The sequence below is a fragment of the Lampetra fluviatilis genome, chromosome 47, assembly GCF_964198595.1.
Source record: "Lampetra fluviatilis chromosome 47, kcLamFluv1.1, whole genome shotgun sequence".
NCBI lineage: Eukaryota > Metazoa > Chordata > Hyperoartia > Petromyzontiformes > Petromyzontidae > Lampetra > Lampetra fluviatilis.
Window position 1 is genome coordinate 9,478,949 of NC_136321.1, and position 20,294 is coordinate 9,499,242.

The 20,294-nt window shown below is 53.3% G+C and overlaps 1 protein-coding gene across 1 annotated transcript; it reads right to left on the reverse strand.

Moving 5' to 3' along the window:
* Positions 1 to 572: 572 nt before the first annotated feature.
* On the reverse strand, positions 573 to 19,424 carry LOC144947803 (protein ripply1-like). Its single transcript, XM_078877156.1, has 3 exons — positions 19,389 to 19,424; positions 2,117 to 2,187; positions 573 to 1,147 (listed from the first exon to the last, which is right to left on the reverse strand). Exons 1-3 carry the CDS (start codon positions 19,422 to 19,424, stop codon positions 985 to 987), a joined length of 270 nt encoding a protein of 89 aa, XP_078733282.1. The 3' UTR covers positions 573 to 984.
* Between the last annotated feature and the right edge of the window lie 870 nt (positions 19,425 to 20,294).

The following is a 20,294-nucleotide window of genomic DNA, read 5'->3' on the forward strand; positions in this document are numbered from 1 at the left end:
TGTGACGAGGAGGGGGGGGGTCAAAATCGTCCAAAATCGCGTGACGTCATTTATGGACGGCCCCTAAACCCACTACCCTAGAGAACCCGGTTCGACCACGGGTAGCGGCTGCGACGCGGATTCGAAGCCAGGCCCTCAGCTCGGCGTCTGTGGCACGACCACTATGAGCCCATGAGTCTCTAAGGGTGTGCACAAATCACACGTGCAAACTCACGGTCTCACTCACAACTCGTGTTTATTACATCACGCTTATAAAAAGTATACACGTACTTAAATATATATTTTAACATATGTCACAGGGTTGATGTACAAAGTGCGAGACAATAAATAGCAACAACAAGGACAACAACACCGCACCGTACTATGAACACATTCAGAATAGCGACGCGATCTCCTGTCACGTGACGCCCGTGACGCGCGCAAGGCACGTGACGCAGGTGACCCACGTGACGCACGTTTCCCCGTCAAGTGTTGACACGTGCGGGAATGAAACCGGAGCACGCGGAACAAAAACCCAGAGTGGGAAGGGGGGCAACGCTCTATCCCGTACAGACGAAACAGATGGAGGTGAGTCCACACACTCCGCTGTGCCGCGTTCTCCTGTCGAGCCAGGACTCGGCCTACTCTCCGACGCCCACCCACGGCTAAGGGAGGGAGTTTCGGAACCCCATCTGCGTGGCAATCCACCAACCCTGGCTGCTGCCTGCACAGCTGCTGGATCACGTGCAGCGGCGTAGCCACCGCGCGGTCCTCCCCATCGTCTCTCGTGTCCGTGAACGCGGGGACGAGTGTAGGCGCGGCGTGCGCCGTTGAAACTTCTTTCGCACCGGACGTAGCCAACCGCGCTGGGCGTCGAACGGCGTCGAGCGACGTTGAGTGACGTTGAGCGACGTCGATTGATGCCGAGCGACGTGGAATAACGTCGAGCGACGTTGAGGGACGTTGAGCGACGTCGAGCGGGTAACGTCGCCCCCCGCCCCCGAATCACTCCTCCACGTCCTCTCGCTCGTCCTCGCTGTCCTCCGAGTCGCTCTCCTCGCTGTCCGAGTCGCGCAGGGCGATGGTGGCCTGCACCGGGAAGCCCTCGAGGAGGCGCTCCCCGTCCGCGTACAGGTGGTCGAAGACGCGCGACCGGGACCAGTACAGCCTGGCGGAGCACACACATACACAGGGGGGGGGGGTCAGCCTGTCAGCTGGGTATCACATGGCTATGCTATCCGCTGGTTATAATATCAGTTGGTTATCAGATAGTTATACTATCAGCTGGTTATGTTATCAGCTGGTTATGTTATCCGCTGATTATGTTATCAGCTGGCAATCATATGGTTATATTATTAGCTGGTTATGATGCTGTCAGCTGGTTATCAGATGGTTATGCTATCAGATGGTTATGCTATCAGATGGTTATGCTATCAGCAGATGATGATTTCAAATGATTGTGCTATCAGCTAGTGATGCTATCAGCGCGTTATGCTATCTGACAGGGGATTTACTTTCAACCGAGGCTGTCTGATTGAGCGACCTGACTTCATATTCAGCACCCAGCACACCACATCCAGTATGACGGTGGCTACAGGTCGTGTGTCACTGGCTATATCAGTGCATATTCTTTGGGTCTTTCGGCAAAGCCACGTAGATAAAACAAAGAATAATAAAATAAATAACAATATCACGACGTTTCGATCGCAACACAAGCAATCGTCATCAGGTGAAAAATATGGCAGGAGAGCTGCTGAGAATATAGGTGGTTGTGCTATGTCATGATGATGACGATTATTATTACTGGATGAGAGCGAGGAGCAGATGCTCAGCAGTGACACGACGTTACGAGTTCAAATCGTCACGATGCGATTCGCATCCTGGTTACATTCAAATGACTCGATGATGATGCCGATGATGATGATGATGCCGATGATGACGATGATGATGCCGATGATGATTAAGATGCCAATGCTTCGTGCACGATCCACCTATCGATCGCTGACGTGCCCCTACTGAACATCCGTGTAAACAAAAACACGAGCTTCACAGCTCATACGATTCCTCGTGCAGTCTAAATACAGATTCGGAGTCGTCTCGTGTCCCCGTCAGTCGCGGTGTGGAAGCGCCGACTCACTTGACTGGGTGTTTGAATGACAGCTTGCTGGCGGGTTTCTGCACTCGGCGTAAATGTTGTCTTAGTGTCTCCTAAACGGCACACGAACACACGCACACATTCATCCAGTTTAGCATCGTCAGCAAAAATAATAATAACAATAACGATATTATCCATAATAGAGGTGTTTTTTTTCGCGTTGGATCGCGTAAATATGAATGTGTCGTTAAACCCACCACCACCCGACACAGCCAATTAGTAAAGCTTGTCACGTAAACAGAACGTGCAGCACTCGCCGGTAGTGTGTTGGAGGGTAAACGCACTACAACATTTACAATTCTGGTACCGTGACGTTTCGCCAGTACATTACAACAACAACAACAACCACCAGCAGCAGCATCATCAGGCGACGGCCAGAGTTGTGGAGAAATCCTCCTCCCTGATTCGCTCTTAAGTAGAGGAGGGGCTGAGGTGTGACGTCGTCACTCGTGAGCCAATCAGGCGCGAAGGACAGAGGCTTAACACAATGATATTGTGACACGTGTTGACATTGTTATTAACTGTGTTTTATAAATGTACAAACAGGCAAAGGTGCAGCCGGGCAACTGGCGTCTCACGCCGCTGCACTCATCGTCTGGGATCCTGGGCGGCTGTAACTCGTGAAACGTACCGGAGTAGCTGCGTTTGTCCTTCCTTGAGAATCTCCGAATGAGCACTCTTCCCAAGGTCTCCACAGTTTGCAGAGGCTGTGATGGGGAGGGCAATTTGAGTCAATTACCAGCATCAAAAGCGGCAGCATCGTATTCATCAAGAGCAGCAGTATCGCCACAACTAATAGCTGCAATGATATCAGCAGCAGCAGCATCATCAGCAGCAGCAGAATCATCAGCAGCAGTAACAGCATCATTACTAGCAGCAGTGTCATCAGCATCAGCAGCAACGTGTCAATGCATTGTTAGCACAGGACGTGTGAGATTACGCGACAATATTTTTGTTAAATTCTCATTTGCTGATGATAATGCCACTGATGATGATCATCATGCTGCTGATGGTTGGTGATGTACATCACCGCCTTGTGTCTCTGCACGGCATTCCACTCGTCACTGATGATGATCATCACGCTGATGATGCGCCGTTACAAAGATCCCCCGTATAGCCTGAGCAGGCTGTTGGGGCAAGTGCTGTTAGCGAGTAGCACCTGTGAAGGCCGGAACGACACACGAGGGGGTGGGTGGCCAGCACCACACCCGACCGCCTTTGTCTCCCCAGTGGCGATGTTTACACACCGCCACCGGGTAGTCATTTGAGGCTGAGTCGACCTAGGGGAGGCCCAGGACCGGTTCAGATAATTGTCACCGGTGTTGGTTGCCGTGAACGGGAATCGAACTCGGGTCGCATGCGGCGGCTCTTTTAGGTACCGCTCCGTGACACGCTACGTACATGCGTGTGCGTGTGCGTGCGTGTGTGTTTGTGTGTGCGTGTGTGCGCGTGTGTGTGTGCGTGTGCGTGCGTGTGTGTTTGTGTGTGTGTGTTTGTGTGTGCGTGTGTGTGTGCGTGTGCGTGCGTGTGCGTGTGTGTGTGTGTGTGTGTTTGTGTGTGCGTGTGCGTGCGTGTGTGTTTGTGTGTGCGTGTGTGCGCGTGTGTGTGTGCGCGTGTGTGTGTGCGTGTGTGTGTGTGCGAGTGTGTGCGTGTGTGTGTGTTTGTGTGTGCGTGTGTGCGCGTGTGTGTGTGCGCGTGTGTGTGTGTGCGTGTGTGTGTGTTTGTGTGTGCGTGTGTGCGCGTGTGTGTGTGCGCGTGTGTGTGTGTGCGTGTGTGTGTGCATGTGTGTGTGTGCGAGTGTGTGTGCGCGTGAGTGTGTGTGTGCGTGTGTGTATGCATTCACAATTGCATCGCGGCCCTTGTAAATATTAGAGTTGTTTTGTTGTTGTTGTTAACCAATTCGAAAATAAAAGTCGCTTTTTATAACTTTGGTTGCCGAAAGTTGATCTGTAGGCACACGTGTCAGTCCGGCCTGTGCTTTTACAACAACACAAACATCCGAAAACCACACTTTTCTTTTAATTCTTAATTCGGGCCACCAATCAAATGACAGCCCAGAAGATTTCGGGACCTACAGGTTCCAACTTACTCGCCCCCCCCCTTCCCCCCTCACCATCAGTGAACCGAGTAATTCGCCTACCTCCGAGTGTGACCCGACCCCCAATCGAAATGAGAAGTTGCCTGCTAAGCCACGCGCTCAACACTTACACGCACACGATGCCCTTAACTTATTTTAGGCCGAGTCGAGCTAGGGGAGGCCCAGCGCCTGTTCAGATGCTGTACTCGTGGCTCGGATTTAATAGCGCAGCGCGCTAACCTCTGCACCACCGCTCCCCACACAAATACAACTACAAAGACTCCCGTATAGGCTTTACTAGACCATTGGGGCAAGTGCTGTTAGCGAGCATCTACGGAAGGCAGGAACTGCACACGAGAGGGTGGCGTGGCAAACACCACGCGCGGCCGCCTTTGTCTCCCCACTTCGGATTTTTACACACCGCACCAGATACGAATTTATTACGGCTGAGTCGACCTTGGTCCTAGGAGATGTGGTGGTGGTGGGTGGGGAGTGGCGGTGTGAGTCCCGCGAAGCTCACCTTGGACGCCGGCCTCCTTCGCTGGACGTCGCTTGACCGGTGCGGCGTTGCTTGATGGACACAGCATCAGCAGCATCAGCGGCAGTAGCAGCAGTAGTAGCAGTAGTAGCAGTAGCCATCGTGAACTCAAGCTACGACAGAGAGAGAGAGAGGCTCGAGACGGAGCGGACGGGCGCTAGTGCGTGATGACTCTGTGTTGCCAGTCGTCGGCCGCTTATATAGCGCGAGCCGGCACATGTCCAGCACCTAGGCTGGTACGGGGAGGAGGGATGTTGGGGGGGGGGATTCGGGGGGTCGCGGAGGGGGCGGGGTGTGAGCGCGCAGAGGGGGGCCGTGGTGAGCCTCTGCGGGGAGCTATGAGCCATATGGCGTGCCTGCTGGGTCCGTGTGGGTGGGTGGGTGGGTGGTGGGGAGCGGTGGTGTCGCGGTTAGCGCGCTACGCTAGGAACCCAGCGACCCGAGTTCGATTCCCGTTCACGGCCAACACACTGTGACGATTATCTGAACCGGTCCTGGACCTCCCCTAGGTCGACTCGGCCTCAAATTGTTACCTGGCACAAGTGACGCGGTGACGTTATGACCACTTCGTGGCGAATGTCGGCTGTTGTTGTGTGTGCACGTGTCTTCGTGGATGTGGCGAGCGGTCCCGGGCCTCCTCTAGGTCGACTCAGCCTCAAATGATTACCTGGTGCGGTGTGTAGTAAACATCCGCACTGGGAAGACAAAGGCGGCCCGGCGTAGTGCCGGCCACCCATCCCACTCGTGTGCTGTTCCGGCCTTCATAGGTGCTGCTCGCTGAACAGCACTTGCCCCAACAGTCCGTTGCAGGCTACACGGCGTTGGAGGGTGGGCTTTGTCTTTGTCGAGATTGTTGGAATGGGTTGCGAATTATTCTCACTGTGGGAGAACGGTGTCAAGAGTAAACAGCCCAGCGTGGGAAATCTGCCACCTCGGTAATCACAGGGCGTGCGCCTCGCCTGTTGCGCCTCGCTGGGCTACCCGCGATCGAAAACTCGTGTTGCCCACATTGAGACTATGCGGTGAGCACACGCGCGCAGACTCTGCCGATGAAACCATGTATGTAGAAGCCGGACCGTAGTGTTGCTTGTCTTGGATCAATGCTGCCGAAATAATGAACTCTCAGAATGCGTGCTGCTGATGGGACGTGTAAGGGACGCGTTCTGGCGTGGAGAGACGAAGGGTGCGAATGAAACATCGTCCGCTGGTTTTATTTCAGTTTTAATTTGTTAACATAAATATAGAGGCATTTTTTTTTTATCAAACTTGACCAAAAACGAGGAAGTAAATAGGTCGGAGGAGAGCTGGTTGAATTGAAGTGAGCTGAGAAGAGCGGAACTTGATAGCGACGATCGACGTACCCATGAGCCTATTGAACACAGTGCTGCTGCTGCTACTACAACTGGTGTGTTTTGTTTATTTTAATCAAGCAGGGCCCCACTGAGATGTGTCGCTCATGGTTTCACAAGCGACCTGGCCACAGATGATAGCCCGGCCAAGTGGCTTATCGTAACGTGGATATTTATAGCGGCGGTCAAATACTCTTAAACGCGTGGATGTCGATTCGAAATGTGGAAGGAATAACCAGAGAGACACCGCAAACTCCAAATATACAGCGGCAGGCGTCAGGGTTGGGATCGAAGGTTTTTAAATCGTGACCACTGCCTGCAATTGCACACTAACTACCTCGTGATGTTGCTACTGTTGCTGCGTTGGCAGTGGTGCACAAGCACAATTAACAACAACAACTTCACCACATGATCGAGGTTTTTTTAGGTTAGATCGCGTAAATATATATAAATGTGTCGTTAAACCCGCCACCGCCCGACACAGCCAACTAGTAAGGGTTGTCACGTCAACAAAACGTGCCCTTCTCACCACTGACTGCATCATCATCATCATCATGTTGACCTCTTCACTGTTGCAACCTGTGTATTACTTATTCCAGTCTAGATGCGGTATCCTTCTATAGCAATGCACTTAGAATGTACGGGGATACACATTGTACACATTTGCGTGCGTGTGCTCAACGTATTCCTTTTGCTTCCAAAGCACAATTTTCTGTGTATACATTTCACAGCTGAAGGCTGGATTAAAACGTGGACGCGATGGGGTGGAAGCCGCAACGAACGCAGCATTAATGAATGAATGCAACACGTGCCCGACAATTCCCCGAAAGCAAATTGTTATTGCAGATGTTCGTGGCTTAGCGTCACGCACATGGCCCGGGCTGGGCATGTTTTGAGTTGAGGTGGTGGCGGTGGTGGCGGTGGTGGTAGTGGCGCAGTGTGTTGTGGATTAACTTGCCGTGTGTTCGGCCCAGCGGGGGGTGATGGAGAGTGCTTTAGCAGCAGGGGAAGGGAGCCAGGCAGGGCTGTGTGAGAGATTGAGGACGAGAGAAAGAGAGCGGTGGCGCAGTGCTTAGCGCACTGAGCCACAAACCCGGTGACCCGATTTCGATTCCCGCTACCAGCGAGCCTTCGACACTTCACGTTGACGACCTTAAAGTGCACCTAGCCTGGCACAAGCGCCGCGGTGACGTTGCGGCCACTTTGTTGCGAAGGGCGGCAGTTGTTGTCTTCGTGGATGTGCGGAGCGGTAGCGTAGCGGTGAGGGCGGTGCACTACACCCAAGTTCGACTCCCGCTCACGGCCATGACCAGTGAAAATTATATAAATTGCTGCACCGTGTAAACATCTCCACTGGGGAGACAAAGGCGGCCGGGCGTGGTGCTGGCCACCAACCCCCTCGTGTGCCGTGCCGGCCTTCATAGTTGCTCGCTGACAGCACTTGCCCCAACAGTCTGTTGAGGCTATACGGGGGATCTTTGTCTTTGAGAGAGAGAAAGTGAGTAATAGGTTGAGAGGGACGGCGAGATGGTGAAAGAAAGTGATTGAGAGGAGGAGAGGGTGAGTGAGAGGGTGAGTGAGAGTGGGGGAGAGGGTGAGTGAGTGAGAGGGTGAGTGAGTGAGAGGGTGAGTGAGTGAGTGAGAGGGTGACTGAGTGAGAGGGTGAGTGAGTGAGAGGGGTTGAGAGAGGGGGTGAGAGAGGGGGTGAGAGAGGGGGTGAGAGAGGGGGTGAGAGAGGGGGTGAGAGTGAGGGGGTGAGAGGGTGAGCGCGAGGGGGTGAGAGCGAGGGGGGTGAGAGCGAGGGGGTGAGAGAGGGGGTGAGAGCGAGGGGGTGAGAGAGAGGGGGTGCGAGCGAGAGAGAGAGGGTGAGAGAGAGGGGGTGAGAGTGAGGGGGTGAGAGCGAGGGGGTGCGAGCGAGAGGGTGAGCGAGGGGGTGCGAGCGAGAGAGGGAGAGGTGTGAAAGTGAGGCTCTCCACGTGCCGAGCGGAACGCCTCTGCCGCGCGCTGTTTTCTTTCCTTGACTGGAGCCCGCACGAGGAAGTAGCACCACCAACAACAAGGTAATTAATTATCTAAAATGATTTATAGCCCTCTGTCAATCCACGATGCTGCGTTCCCATTGACGCACGGCATCGCGCCCGGCCGCCTTTGTCTCCCCGCCGTCGATGCCGAGTCGACGAGGCCCCGTGGGGGGGGGGGCTGGTTCTGGATATTCGTGAGCCCCGTTGGCCGTGAGCAGGAATCGAACCCAGGTGGCCCGAGTTCGTTGTCGGCGGCACAGAGAGCTCGCAACCACGAGGACACAGCTCGTGTTCTATGAAGTAGGCTCGTTGCCCGAAACGTCGCCTATTAAGCCACTGAGTTGAACTATCATTTGCGGCCAGGTCGCTTCTGAAATAGAGCTGTAAAGCTCAGGGGCCTTACACCTGCTAAATTAAATTTAGTTTTAAAATATGTTGTATATTTTAAGGTCACCGTGTTATTGACGAATGTGTGAAATATTATATTTAATAAACATCTTTACATGTTGTATTTGCACTATTCGTAGAACGTGGTGTTAACACAAAGGCCCCCTGTTTCCCATGCCGTACTTTCTATGTGTAGTCAGCACATCATCCCTCTGGGGTCGATAAAATAGCTACCACTTTATGGCTAATTCAACAACCGTTATCCTACAGACACACTCGCCCGCCTCTTTAGCCCCCACCACCCTCGCCCCGCCGTAGGAATGTGGAATTTCCATCTCTGGTTCAGACCTGTAAAGAGAAGGAGCGCACCAACGGCTACATTCTCATATCGACAATAATTCACGTTCGTCAATTTTACTTCGTAATGCCGCCTTGGTTGATTGTAAGTCCAAAGTGATTAACATGAATATACTCCGTAAATCATTGCTCAAATATGCTATTGTAGGCAGCAGTCTTGAGACTCGGCGAGGCTTGCCTGAATATATATGGGGTTTTTAAATCGATTAGGTTGCATTTCCGATCACCGTAACAGCACACAAACCGGTAAAAACCGGTTACCGTTTCGCAACTCCGTACGGTTATAAACGTCTCGAGCCAATACCCGTCAGGGGCTGTTCATCTTCTCGACGGAGGGAGGTAAGGAGCTGACACAGCAGCGGTGCCAGTTTCAAGATCTGCGTGGTGACACCGCCAACTGACGTTCCATTGGAGAGACCCGGGTTACCGGTTCACGATTAACCGGTTCATTGTTAACACAGACCTGTCAACCCCTTATCAGTGCCCCACTTTATTACAGACCAATTCAGAACTTATCGGTCACCCCGTGCCCCCTATGAATCTCAACGGTCATCCTACAAAGTTCGATCACAAGGGAGAAACACAAACAGACCAACACAATGTTTATGCTCGTATTGAAACGGCTGTACGCCGTATGGACTTGACAACTCAATTTCCCTGTACAAGAATACGGGCTAAACCGTATGGGCTGACAGGTGTGGGTAATCGATCCCCTGAACCGGTAACCGATTCAGGGAGACAGCTGAACAAACGGTTACCGGTTTTGTCATTTCGAACGGCCACAGTACGAACGCCATCATTGCAACGCGTGGTGAGCCTGACGAATGTGGACATCCCCCACCAACCACCACCAACGCGAACCAGTAACGAAAATAAACAAGGAGCGTGCGAAAGCAATCAATTGATTAATCACGTGACCGCTCCGCGCGGACCCCTTCGTTAGGCGCGCGCGCCACGTGCGCGCGAGATGTGAATTTCGTCACCTCGAGAGGAGGCCGCGTGCCAGCAAGCCACGTGCCCTCCTCCTCCTCCTCCTCGAAATTACTATTCATCGTTGTTGTTGTTACGGCGATTGTTTTAGCCAGGGGGGGGGGGGGGGGGGGCGAAAAAAAGACCACGATCCGACTGAGAACACTGCGCTATCGACGCGACGAGGAATCGCAGGCAGGCAAGGCAGGCCACGCGGCTAGCCGCCCCCAAGAAATGTGCCCAAGCTCTCGCGGCCCTCCACATATCACGGTGGTATCGGCCGATTTCGTGAGCGTTTCACAACGTGGGGGGAAACTCGCAGCACCCGGAGACACCCGGAGCGTGCGGGGGTCCACTTGCTCCGCAACGCCGGCGCGAATGGAGTTTGACAACATCTGTGCGGTGATCCACCAACCCTCGCCTCACCGTGTGACGCGCGGTACCGTCGCGGTTGAGTTCACACCGCAGTATTAATCAGGGCGGCCGCTGGATTCCGACCGTGAAGCTCTCTGCAAGACCAAGCGAGGAACTTCGCTACCACGACGGGAAATAATGACCCCCACCACCAGCTACTACTGTGAGCGGCACACGAGGGGGTGAGTGGCCAGCACCACGCCCGACCGCCTTTGTCTCTCCCCAGTGGCAATGTTTTTACACACCGCACTAGGTAATCACTCGAGGCTGAGTCGACCAAGGGGAGGCCCAGGACCGATTCAGATAATCGTCACCGGCGTTGCGCCACCACTCCTCAAACACCTCGCCTCCCCTTCTACCCCCGATCCCACCCCGTACCCCCCCCCCCGACACTCCACCCCACACACCCCAAGACGAGTATAACACCACCTCCACACTCACCCCCACCACCACCACCACCACCTTCCACACTCACCCCCACCACCACACCCCCTCCACACTCACCCCCACGACCCCCACCACCACACTCACCCCCACCACCACCACCCCCACCACACTCACCCCCACCACCACCACCCCCACCACCCCCACCACCACCACCACACCACCTCCACCCTGCCTCCCCTCCTTCACTGCGATGCAATGCATCGTCACGGTGTCCAGGGGGTGCACTTACGCAGACATCGACCGACCCCGTGTCTCCTTTGTTCTGCCTCGTCTGAGTGAATTCGCCTTCTTTGCTGCGTGTCCTTTGTATTGTCTGCCTCGTCAATTCCTATTATTTCATCAACAAAATAAAGTGTTCGTTTTGTATCGCGTCGTCCTTCCCCGCCGTGGCGTCGCCGCGCATCAACGGAGTCGCTCGTGACATCGCGATGCTAATGAACTGGTGGAGTCACTCGCCACGCACAGAAGGGGGCCACAGTTGGGGGTCTCAGGATGAAGACGAGTGGCACACAAGTCACGGCTGCAACTCGTTTACTCAACAATAGAACAGAGATAGAGAGAGGGCGGTTCAGAGTCGCATTTTAATCAATGAACTCCCATTCATCGTTCCAAAAGTTATCAATGAACCACGATTCATCGCTTCGCACGGGACATTGCAGATGAATGACGCAATGATCGTTGTGCTTTGTCTTCCCAGCGCTGATGTTTACACACCACTAACAGATACTGATTTAAGGATGAATCGACCTAGGGGAAGTACAGGACATGGTGAAAATATTCGCTGTCCGCTGTTATTGGTATCGGAACGCAGCGCGCTAACCACTGGGCCACCGCTCCCCATACACACACACAGATGCTCAGAAACACAAAGACAAAGATCCCCCATATAGCCTCAACATACTTTTGGGACAAGTGCTGTTAGCGAGCACCTATGAAGGCCGGCACGGTACACGAGGGGGTGGGTGGCCAACACCACGCCCGGCCGCCTTTGTCTCCCTAGTGGCGATGTTTACACACCGCATCAGGTGCTCATTTGAGGCTGAGTCGACCTAGGGGAGGCCCAGGACCGGTTCAGATAATCGTCACCGGTGTTGGCGCGAGCGGGAATTGAACTCGGGTCGCCGGGTTCGCAGGGCAGCGCTAACCGCTGCACCACCGCTCCCCACACACACAGACACACACCACATCCTACGTACACACATCCTGACACACACACACGCACACACAGGCAAGATCCACACACACACAGGCAACATACACGGAGTGGAAATGTAAGACCAGGTAGAGGAAGCCACCGCAAGCCTTATCCTCCACGCAATCTGTAAACATGCATTACTTGACGTGGGCTCCACCCTGAGCTTTCTCCCGTGACGCTCCCAGGTCACTGCCCCCTCACCTCACTCACCCCACCCCCTCACCCCACTCACTCACCCCCCCCTCACTCACCCCCCTCACTCACCCCACCCCCCCCTCACTCACCCCCTCACTCACCCCACCCCCCTCACTCACCCCCTCACTTACCCCACCCCCCTCACTCACCCCCCTCACTCACCCCCTCACTTACCCCACCCCCCTCACTCACCCCCCTCACTCACCCCACTCCCCCTCATTCACCCCCCTCACTCACCCCCCTCACTCACCCCACTCCCCTCACTCACCCCACCCCCCCCCTCACTCACCCCCCCCCCCGTCCACTTGTCCCCCCCACCCCCACACACAAACCTCCACCTCACTCACTCATGGAATCTCCCTCCCCAATGTTCTTCCTCCAACTTTGAGTCTGAGTTGAGTTTGATTGCTTACACGGATGATGGTGATGACGATGATGACGATGGTCCCGTGGTAGCCACTTGCTGCCCGGATATTGCACACGCGAGATCCGCGGTGCTTCTGCGGCCGTCTGGAACGCTCCTCCCCCCGACATGAGGGAGCCTCTGGGAGCTACGCACTTCGAAGTCATCTCGATTGGCGAGCTCATTTCTCTAGAACCGCTTCTTATTTTGTCTTCCTACTTTGTTGTCCTTCCACCGCACCTGCGATCAGCACGATTGGTTACGTACGGTGCGAAAGAAGTTCAACGTAAAGTGCAGCGCAGCAGCAGCAGCAACAAAACACCAAAAACAACAGTCGACATTGCAGAGAACGAGGTGCGCAGGCAGGGAGCTGAAGGAATATGAATATTGCTCGACGAACACCACGAAGTGTTTAACAGTCGATGGCCGAGCACGCGAGAATAGAGACTGTGGGGGCAGGAGTTTGCCCGAGCACGTTCAGCATCACAATACTGACGTTATGCCCGAGGAATCCGATGATCTGTGAAGCTCTTTTTCACAGCTAGGTACAGGTATGCGTTGTTCGCTCAAACTTCGCCGCGGTGACCTACGGTGATACATTCCTACGGTGATGATTCATAAGGTGATGATTACTACGGTGATGATTTCTAGGGTGATGATTTCTACGGTGATGATTGCTACGGTGATGATTTCTACGGTGATGATGCATAAGGTGATGATTTCTACGGTGATGATTTCTAGGGTGATGATTTCTACGGTGATGATTCCTACGGTAATAATTCCTACGGTGATGATTCATAAGGTGATGATTCCTACGGTGATAATTTCTAGGGTGATGATTTCTACGGTGATGATTCATAAGGTGATGATTCCTACGGCGATTATTCTAAGGTGATGATACATACGGTAATGATTTCTACGGTGATGATTTCAATGGTAATGATTTCTATGGCGATGATTCATAAGGAGATGATTCCTACGGCGATGATCTGGCGATGTAACAACCCACGAAGCGCATTCCACGCGAGCTGATTTCGTCGCTCCATCTCCCCGCTGGAGCACGTGGATCAGAGAGCACACGCAGGGTAGAGACGTCATCCTCACACTGATCTGCATCCAGCGGTGGACAGACCACGTGGTGGTGGTGATTACGCGGGGCAGCTGTCACTCCGTCACTTTTCTTCACGGTCGTCCCTTCTAAGTCGCCACGGTGACTTCCCCAACAGCACGGGTGCCAGGCTAGGTGCACTTTGAGCAGACGTGGTATATTTTTATCAACGTCTCGTATGCAAGGGGTGGACAAGTATCAGTCGGATACAAAGACAAAGATCACCCAAATCGCCGTGTCGTACTGAAGGCCGGCACGGCACACGAGGGGGTGGGTGGCCAACACCACGCCCGGCCGCCTTTGTCTCCCTAGTGGCGATGTTTTACATTTGAGGCTGAGTCGACCTAGGGGAAGCCCAGAACCGATTCAGATAATCCTCGCTGGTCATGGCCGTGAGCGGAAGTCGATGTTTTGTGTTCGGGTTCACAGTGCAACGCGCTGGCCGCGACGCCACCGACGTTCAAATGATGCCGCTATAATAAAGCCCCGATTGTAATTGTGTCTTCTTGAGTATGCGCGTTAGTCAATGAAGACATACATCCAGCGATGTGGAAACAACAGCCCCGTCCGTCAGCGACTATTGTGCCACCGCTGAGCTCGAGTTCACATCCACAGCAGCGCACAACGACTCCAGCGCTCATTGATGGTCTTCACTGTCTTCACGCGTTGGACGCTGGCAAGGACACCGCAGGAACGAGGACACAAGTGATGAAGGAATTCGCGTCCCGTTTCCACACAAAACGGAGGAGGCACCACCTCGCACCCTTCCCGACGTGGTGGAAATCTGCCCACGTGCTGAGAGAGATCCGCGGCGCGCTCAGGCAGGCGATTTGACCCGACACGTGTAAAAAAAAAAAACCCAAATCCGCGTGCGCGTCACCTCGGCCAGCACACGCAACGTGACGATGGCAGTGGCACGGTGCCAAACCCCCCGGGGGTGGGGTAGTGCATGGAGCGGTGGCGCTGCGGTCGGCACCCACTGCAGCAGCTGTCTAACCCCCCCCCCCCCTCCTCGCCAGCGACCGCATTAACGATGAGTTCGATCCCGGATCACGCTTCACGGCTCAGGTGGGCTGGCGTGTGATCTCGAGTTTGACGGCTCCTCCTGGATCGCTTGCCCAACCTTCACCCGACCCGAGCCACTGGCAAAGCACGGGCGAACAACCACCCCCCACCCCCGCCCCTCCCGTGAGCGATTAGCACGGTTGGCTCGGTACGGTACGAAAGAAGTTCAACATACAGATGTACAGAGGACAACTCAGAGAGAGAGGACGACTCAGAGAGGACGACTCAGAGAGAGAGAGGACGACTCAGAGAGAAAACAACTCAGAGAGAGAGAGGACGACTCAGAGAGAGAATGACTCAGAGGCGCTAGGATGAACCAAGGACGAACGAGCAGCCACGCGGTGAGCCGGCCCCAGCTCTGCGGTCCTCTATATATTAAGTTGTTATCAGCCAATCCATGTGGCTACACGTGTGAGGAATTCAGAGCACCTGGAGAGAAACCCCACGCGTGCGAGGGCGCAGCACTCGATCCCGTGCAGACCCAACAGGTGGTGTCCACATTTGTTTCGCCGTCGCCGCCTTCTCCGTGCCGAGCCGGGCTCTGGCTCCTCGTCCTCGACACGCACGCGTGGAATAAGGGAGTCGCGCGGCATTCTTTATTTACATATATATGATATTTATTTAAAGTCTGAGAGAACATTGTGCTCGCTCTGGCGGCTCTTTGCGAGCTCTTAAATCGAAGTGCCGCTGCCTCGCCCGGTGAAGCGCTTACAAGGGCCCCCCTTGTACCGAGAGGGCTCTGAATCCCGGGGGCTGCGTCGTATCCCCCTGCGTGTCGCAGCCATTCCTCCTCCGTGTTCGGACCGAGTTGTCACATTTCGCACCCAACTCTCACATCTCACGCCTTGGCTGCCGGAGACGCTCAACTCATTGTGCGTTTGTGTGTGTTGTGGGCGCGCGTTCGTTCATTCTCCGAGTTCTCAACATTGCCACGGCTCGACTTGAGGATGTGACCCGAGCTGGTCCCGGCATCGGCAAATAGTTCATCTCTCGTCGTGTTCCACGGGCGGATGAGCGGTGGTGCCGCGGTTAGCGCGCACCGCGCTCCGAAACCGGCATTCTCTCGGAGTGAGTTTCTCTGGCCACGGCTACCATCAGTCGTCTCCTCGTCACCACGATCCACGGGCAGACACAGGAGCCCGTAGGTGTACACTGCACATTTAGTCATTTGTTTCCACTTTCCTCTGCCGTGTACTGAACAACATGCTCTCTCATAGCAGTGGCCACATTAATGTCGTCGTCAAAGCCGGCATCGCTGTTAGGTCTTCCTCTATTTACAGTTCCTTCCATTCTTCCGAACAATAACAACAACACACAGTTTTAATGTCCTCATTGTTGTCCATCCTACATTTTATATATATGTGTGTGTGTGTGTCCAAATAGTGCCAGTTTCCTTCATCACCATCATCATCACCACCACCATCATCATCATCACCACCATCATCATCACCATCATCATCACCATCATCATCACCATCATTACCATCCTCATCACCACCATCCTCATCACCACCATCATAATCACCACCATCATCATCACCACCACCGCCATCGTCACCACCATCATCATCATCAACAACAATAACCGCCATTCGCCACTAAGTGCCGGTGACGTCACCACGACGCTTGTGCCAGGCCATGTGCACCTTGAGGCCACGGTTCGACTGACTGAGATGACCGAGATGACCAAGATCTTCATCATCACCACCATCATCACCATCATCACCATCACCATCATCACCACCATCATCACCACCATCATCACCGCCATCATCATCACCACCATCATCATCAGGTTGTCTTCTTCTATTGTGCAACCTTTCTCTTACGTATACGTCGGTCACCCTTTGGGTCCAGTTGAGGTGCATCACTCCTTCTGTGGCGGTACATTTGGAGTCTCGTCAGTGGCGAGTGATAACGATCTGAGCCGGCGCCAAGGCCCTGTCCACCTTCAGCCGCTCGCCACCGATCGGCGCGGTCAATCAGCCGCCGTGACAGACACAGCATTAGGGACACCGTCATCTATTCAGCAGTGGATTGACGACGCAGCGGCTGCTGCTGATTATCATACAATATTAAAATTCGCTGCGTACGCCCGTGGGTGATCATAATCAGCTTGGGGTGGGCTCACGAACCCAGGGAAGTGTTCACAACAGCACCGAGGCGACGCGATCCACGACAGACGAAGACGCTCACGCGGTCGAACCCGTGCAACCTTCGCGATGAACGATCACCTCTCAAGTTGACCTCCACGAGGCTGCCTGCACTCCCAGCCGCTGTCGCTCTTCTGTTTCGTTCCCGGCCCACTGCGTTTCCTCTGTCGGATATTTCGTTTCTCTCTTTTGAACACACGCAGCACGGCGTATATCAGAGTCATGATCATGATAATAATAACCAACGCATTTCTCTAACAAATATTTTCTTTGCAATATTATTGTGGTTTTTTTTTTGCCGCGTAAATGTCAGTACCACGGACTCTAGTACTCGAAGAGGTCCTTGTCTTTAAACGTCGGGTCGGTCACGAGCATTGCTTGTTGACAAGCGTAAGCCCGACTGCTGCTGATCAGACACTCAATGTGAAAACCAAGTGGGAGGTAGCTGCTTGTTTCAATCTTGATTCGAGGCTTTCGTGACTGCAGGGATCCATACTCGTTGGTTCTTTCGGTAAAGTCACGTGGGTAGAAAATAAAATAAATCACGACGTTTCGGACGCAACACAAGCGTCCGTCACCTGATGATGGACGCTTGTGTTGACGCTTGTGTTGACGCTTGTGTTGCGCCCGAAACGTCGTTATTTATTTCATTTTCTACCTACGGTACTGCTTGTGTTGAAGCGATGTTGCTGATGAGTTACGCTCCCGGGAGAGGTGGTGTTTGTTGTGTGGAGAGACACATGTTTGCGGAAAGCGTCAATTATTTTGCTCGTACAAAATATATACAGGGTTGCACAAAAGTCAGGGCATATCGGGTAATTCATTAATTTTAACACCGGCCTTAACAAATATCATTGTTTAATTTTCAAGCTAATATTTCATCTGTTATCATATTCATATTTCTTCTTTTGGAAGTCAGTTTAAAACTGTCTGTACTAAATGAAATAATCCCGTCTAAATTGTAAAAAAATAGAATAACCCTCTGTATCCTAACTTTTGGGTCACCCTGTAAAACAAAAGTACTTTGTGTCCTAACTTTTAGGCCATCTTGTATAGCAATAATCCAATGTGTCCTGATCTTTGGGCCACCCTGTAGAACAATAAACCTGTGTGTCCTGACTTTTGGGCCACGCTGTGTAAGAGGTGGCTGGGCTGTTAGCCCCAAGTTGCAATGGTACTCGTACCCAGCAGAGGGCGACCTACTCATTGCAATTCACACGACGTGGTATCTGCCGTTGCGATGAAGATCAATCTAGAATCAATCTATAATGAAGATCAATCTAGAATCAATCTATAATGAAGATCAATCTAGAATCAATCTATAATGAAGATCAATCTATAATCAATCTATAATGAAGATCAATCTATAATGCACGCATGGGCTATGGAATAAGGGTCTATTCCCGAAATGTCACAGACCCTAATCCCGAACCCCTAAACAATAGTTCGACTTCTGCTCACGGCAAACACCGGTGACGATTATCTGAACCGGCACTGGGGCCTCCGCTAGCCTCAAATCAGTAGCTGGTGCGGAGTGTGAATATCGCTACTGGGGAGACAAAGGCGGCCCGAAGTGGTGCTGGCCACCCACCCACTCGTGTGCCGTGCCGGCCTTCACAGGTGCTCGCTAACAGCACTTGCCCCAAAAGCCTGTTAAGGCTATAAAGGATTTGTTTGTTTGTACGTGTAAACTCTATGCGTCCGTGCTTGCAACTATATGTATGTGTGTGTGTGTCTTAGTGACTGTGCCTAGTGTGGCGTGTAAATATCAGCACTGGGGAGACAAAGGCAGCCGGGAGTGATGCTGTTCAGGCGTTCATCGGTGCTACTCGCTAATAGCAAACTATAAAACAAAATCAATATATTTTTATTTTATTTTACCAGGTAAGGCCCACTGAGCTCCATAGCTCTCTTCAGAAGCGACCTGGCCACAAATGATAGCTCAACGAAGTGGCTTATCATGTGGAAATTTATATCAGCAAAATGCTCTAAACGCGTGTTTCTAAATGTGGAGGGGATAAACCGGAGGACCCGGAGAAAAAGCCACGCGACCACGGGGAGAGAGACACGCAAACTCCAAATATACAGCAGCAGCAGGCGTCAAGGATCGGGATCGAACCCACGACCTCCTGTATACCAGGCGAGGTAGTTAACATATCCTAGCCACCGTGATGATGATGAGAGAATGAGACACGCACACTCCTAATAAACAGCAGGCGTCAGGGTCGGGATCGAACCCATGACCTCTTGCGGTCGTGTAGCAGTCAGCGCGCTGCCCTACAAAGTTCGATTCCCACTCGCAGCCAACACCGGTGACGATTATCTGAACCGGTCCTGGGCCTCCCCTCGGTCAACTCAGCCTCAAATGAGTACCTGGTGCGGTGTGTAAACATCGCATCAGGTGCTGCCACTCGCCAACAGCACTTGCCCCCAACAGCCTGTCAAGGCTATACCGGGGGGGGGAGACTTTTATCTTTGTTGTTTGCACGCGGGGCTCTCTGAGAGGGCGCAGGGGAGAGTCGCAGCGTGAGCCAGGCCTGGTCGTCTGGACGCGACAACTCTGTAACAATCCTTACCTGCCGCTCCCCCCCGCCCCCTTTGATGTGACGCATGGCCCCTTATCTGAGCAAACTTTGTCGGCAAAAAAGGTAGCATCCGGCCCCTTGACAGGTTTCCAAAATACTTGGGGCCGGGAGGAGCCTACGGACGCAATCCTATAGCCCACAGAGGCTCGGGTGGCTCCGTGTAGTATTTGTGTTTATACGGTCACGAGATGTGAGCGGCGGGACGCAGGTGGGGGTGGGGTTTTTTTCCCTGTAACGCTCATTGCGCAGAGTGTGCGATGGTCTGCTGCTGGATAGAGGCGCAGCCCCTGCAATAGCTTATTCGCGGCCACTGCTGGCGGATGCGCCTGCCACTTGCTCCAGCTGCCTGCTGCTGGAGGCGACCCGAGGTCGATTCCCACCACCAACACCGGTAACGATTATTCAAACCGGTCCTGGGTCCTCCCCCGTAGGTCGACTCAGCCTCAAAACGAGCAACTGGTGCGGTGTGGAAATATCGCCACCGGGGAGACAAAGGCGGTCGGGCGTGGTGTTGACCACCCACCCCCTCGTGTACCGTGACGGCCTTCGTAGGTGCTATTCGCTCACAGCACTTGCCCCAACAGTCTCTTCAGGCTATACGGGTGAGCTTTGTCTTCGTGTGTGAATGGATGCACGTTTTCTCTGGGTATTTCGGTAAAGTTACGTCGATAGCGACTTTACCGAAATAACCGTAGAATATGAATTCCTGCAGTCACGAAAGTTGTAAGTCAAAATGTAAATACACGTACAAATGCGAGCACCCATGCATGCTGTCACCTCCCCAGTGATGTTTAAACCCACACTGCACCAGGTGCTCATTTAAGGCCGAGTCTACCTACGAGTATGCCTCGGGTCCAGTTCAAACATTCGCCACTCATGTATATTGGCCGTGAGTGG

Bases quoted from the DNA above. Each gene is read 5' to 3' on its own strand.
- LOC144947803 (XM_078877156.1), bottom strand. From the start codon at position 19,424: ATGCGTCACATCAAAGGGGGCGGGGGGGAGCGGCAG. The intron at 2,188-19,388 runs GTAAGGATTGTT...TGTGCCGTTTAG, and splicing joins GGGGCGGGGGGGAGCGGCAG to GAGACACTAAGACAACATTT. The intron at 1,148-2,116 runs GTGAGTCGGCGC...GTGCTCCGCCAG, and splicing joins TCATTCAAACACCCAGTCAA to GCTGTACTGGTCCCGGTCGC.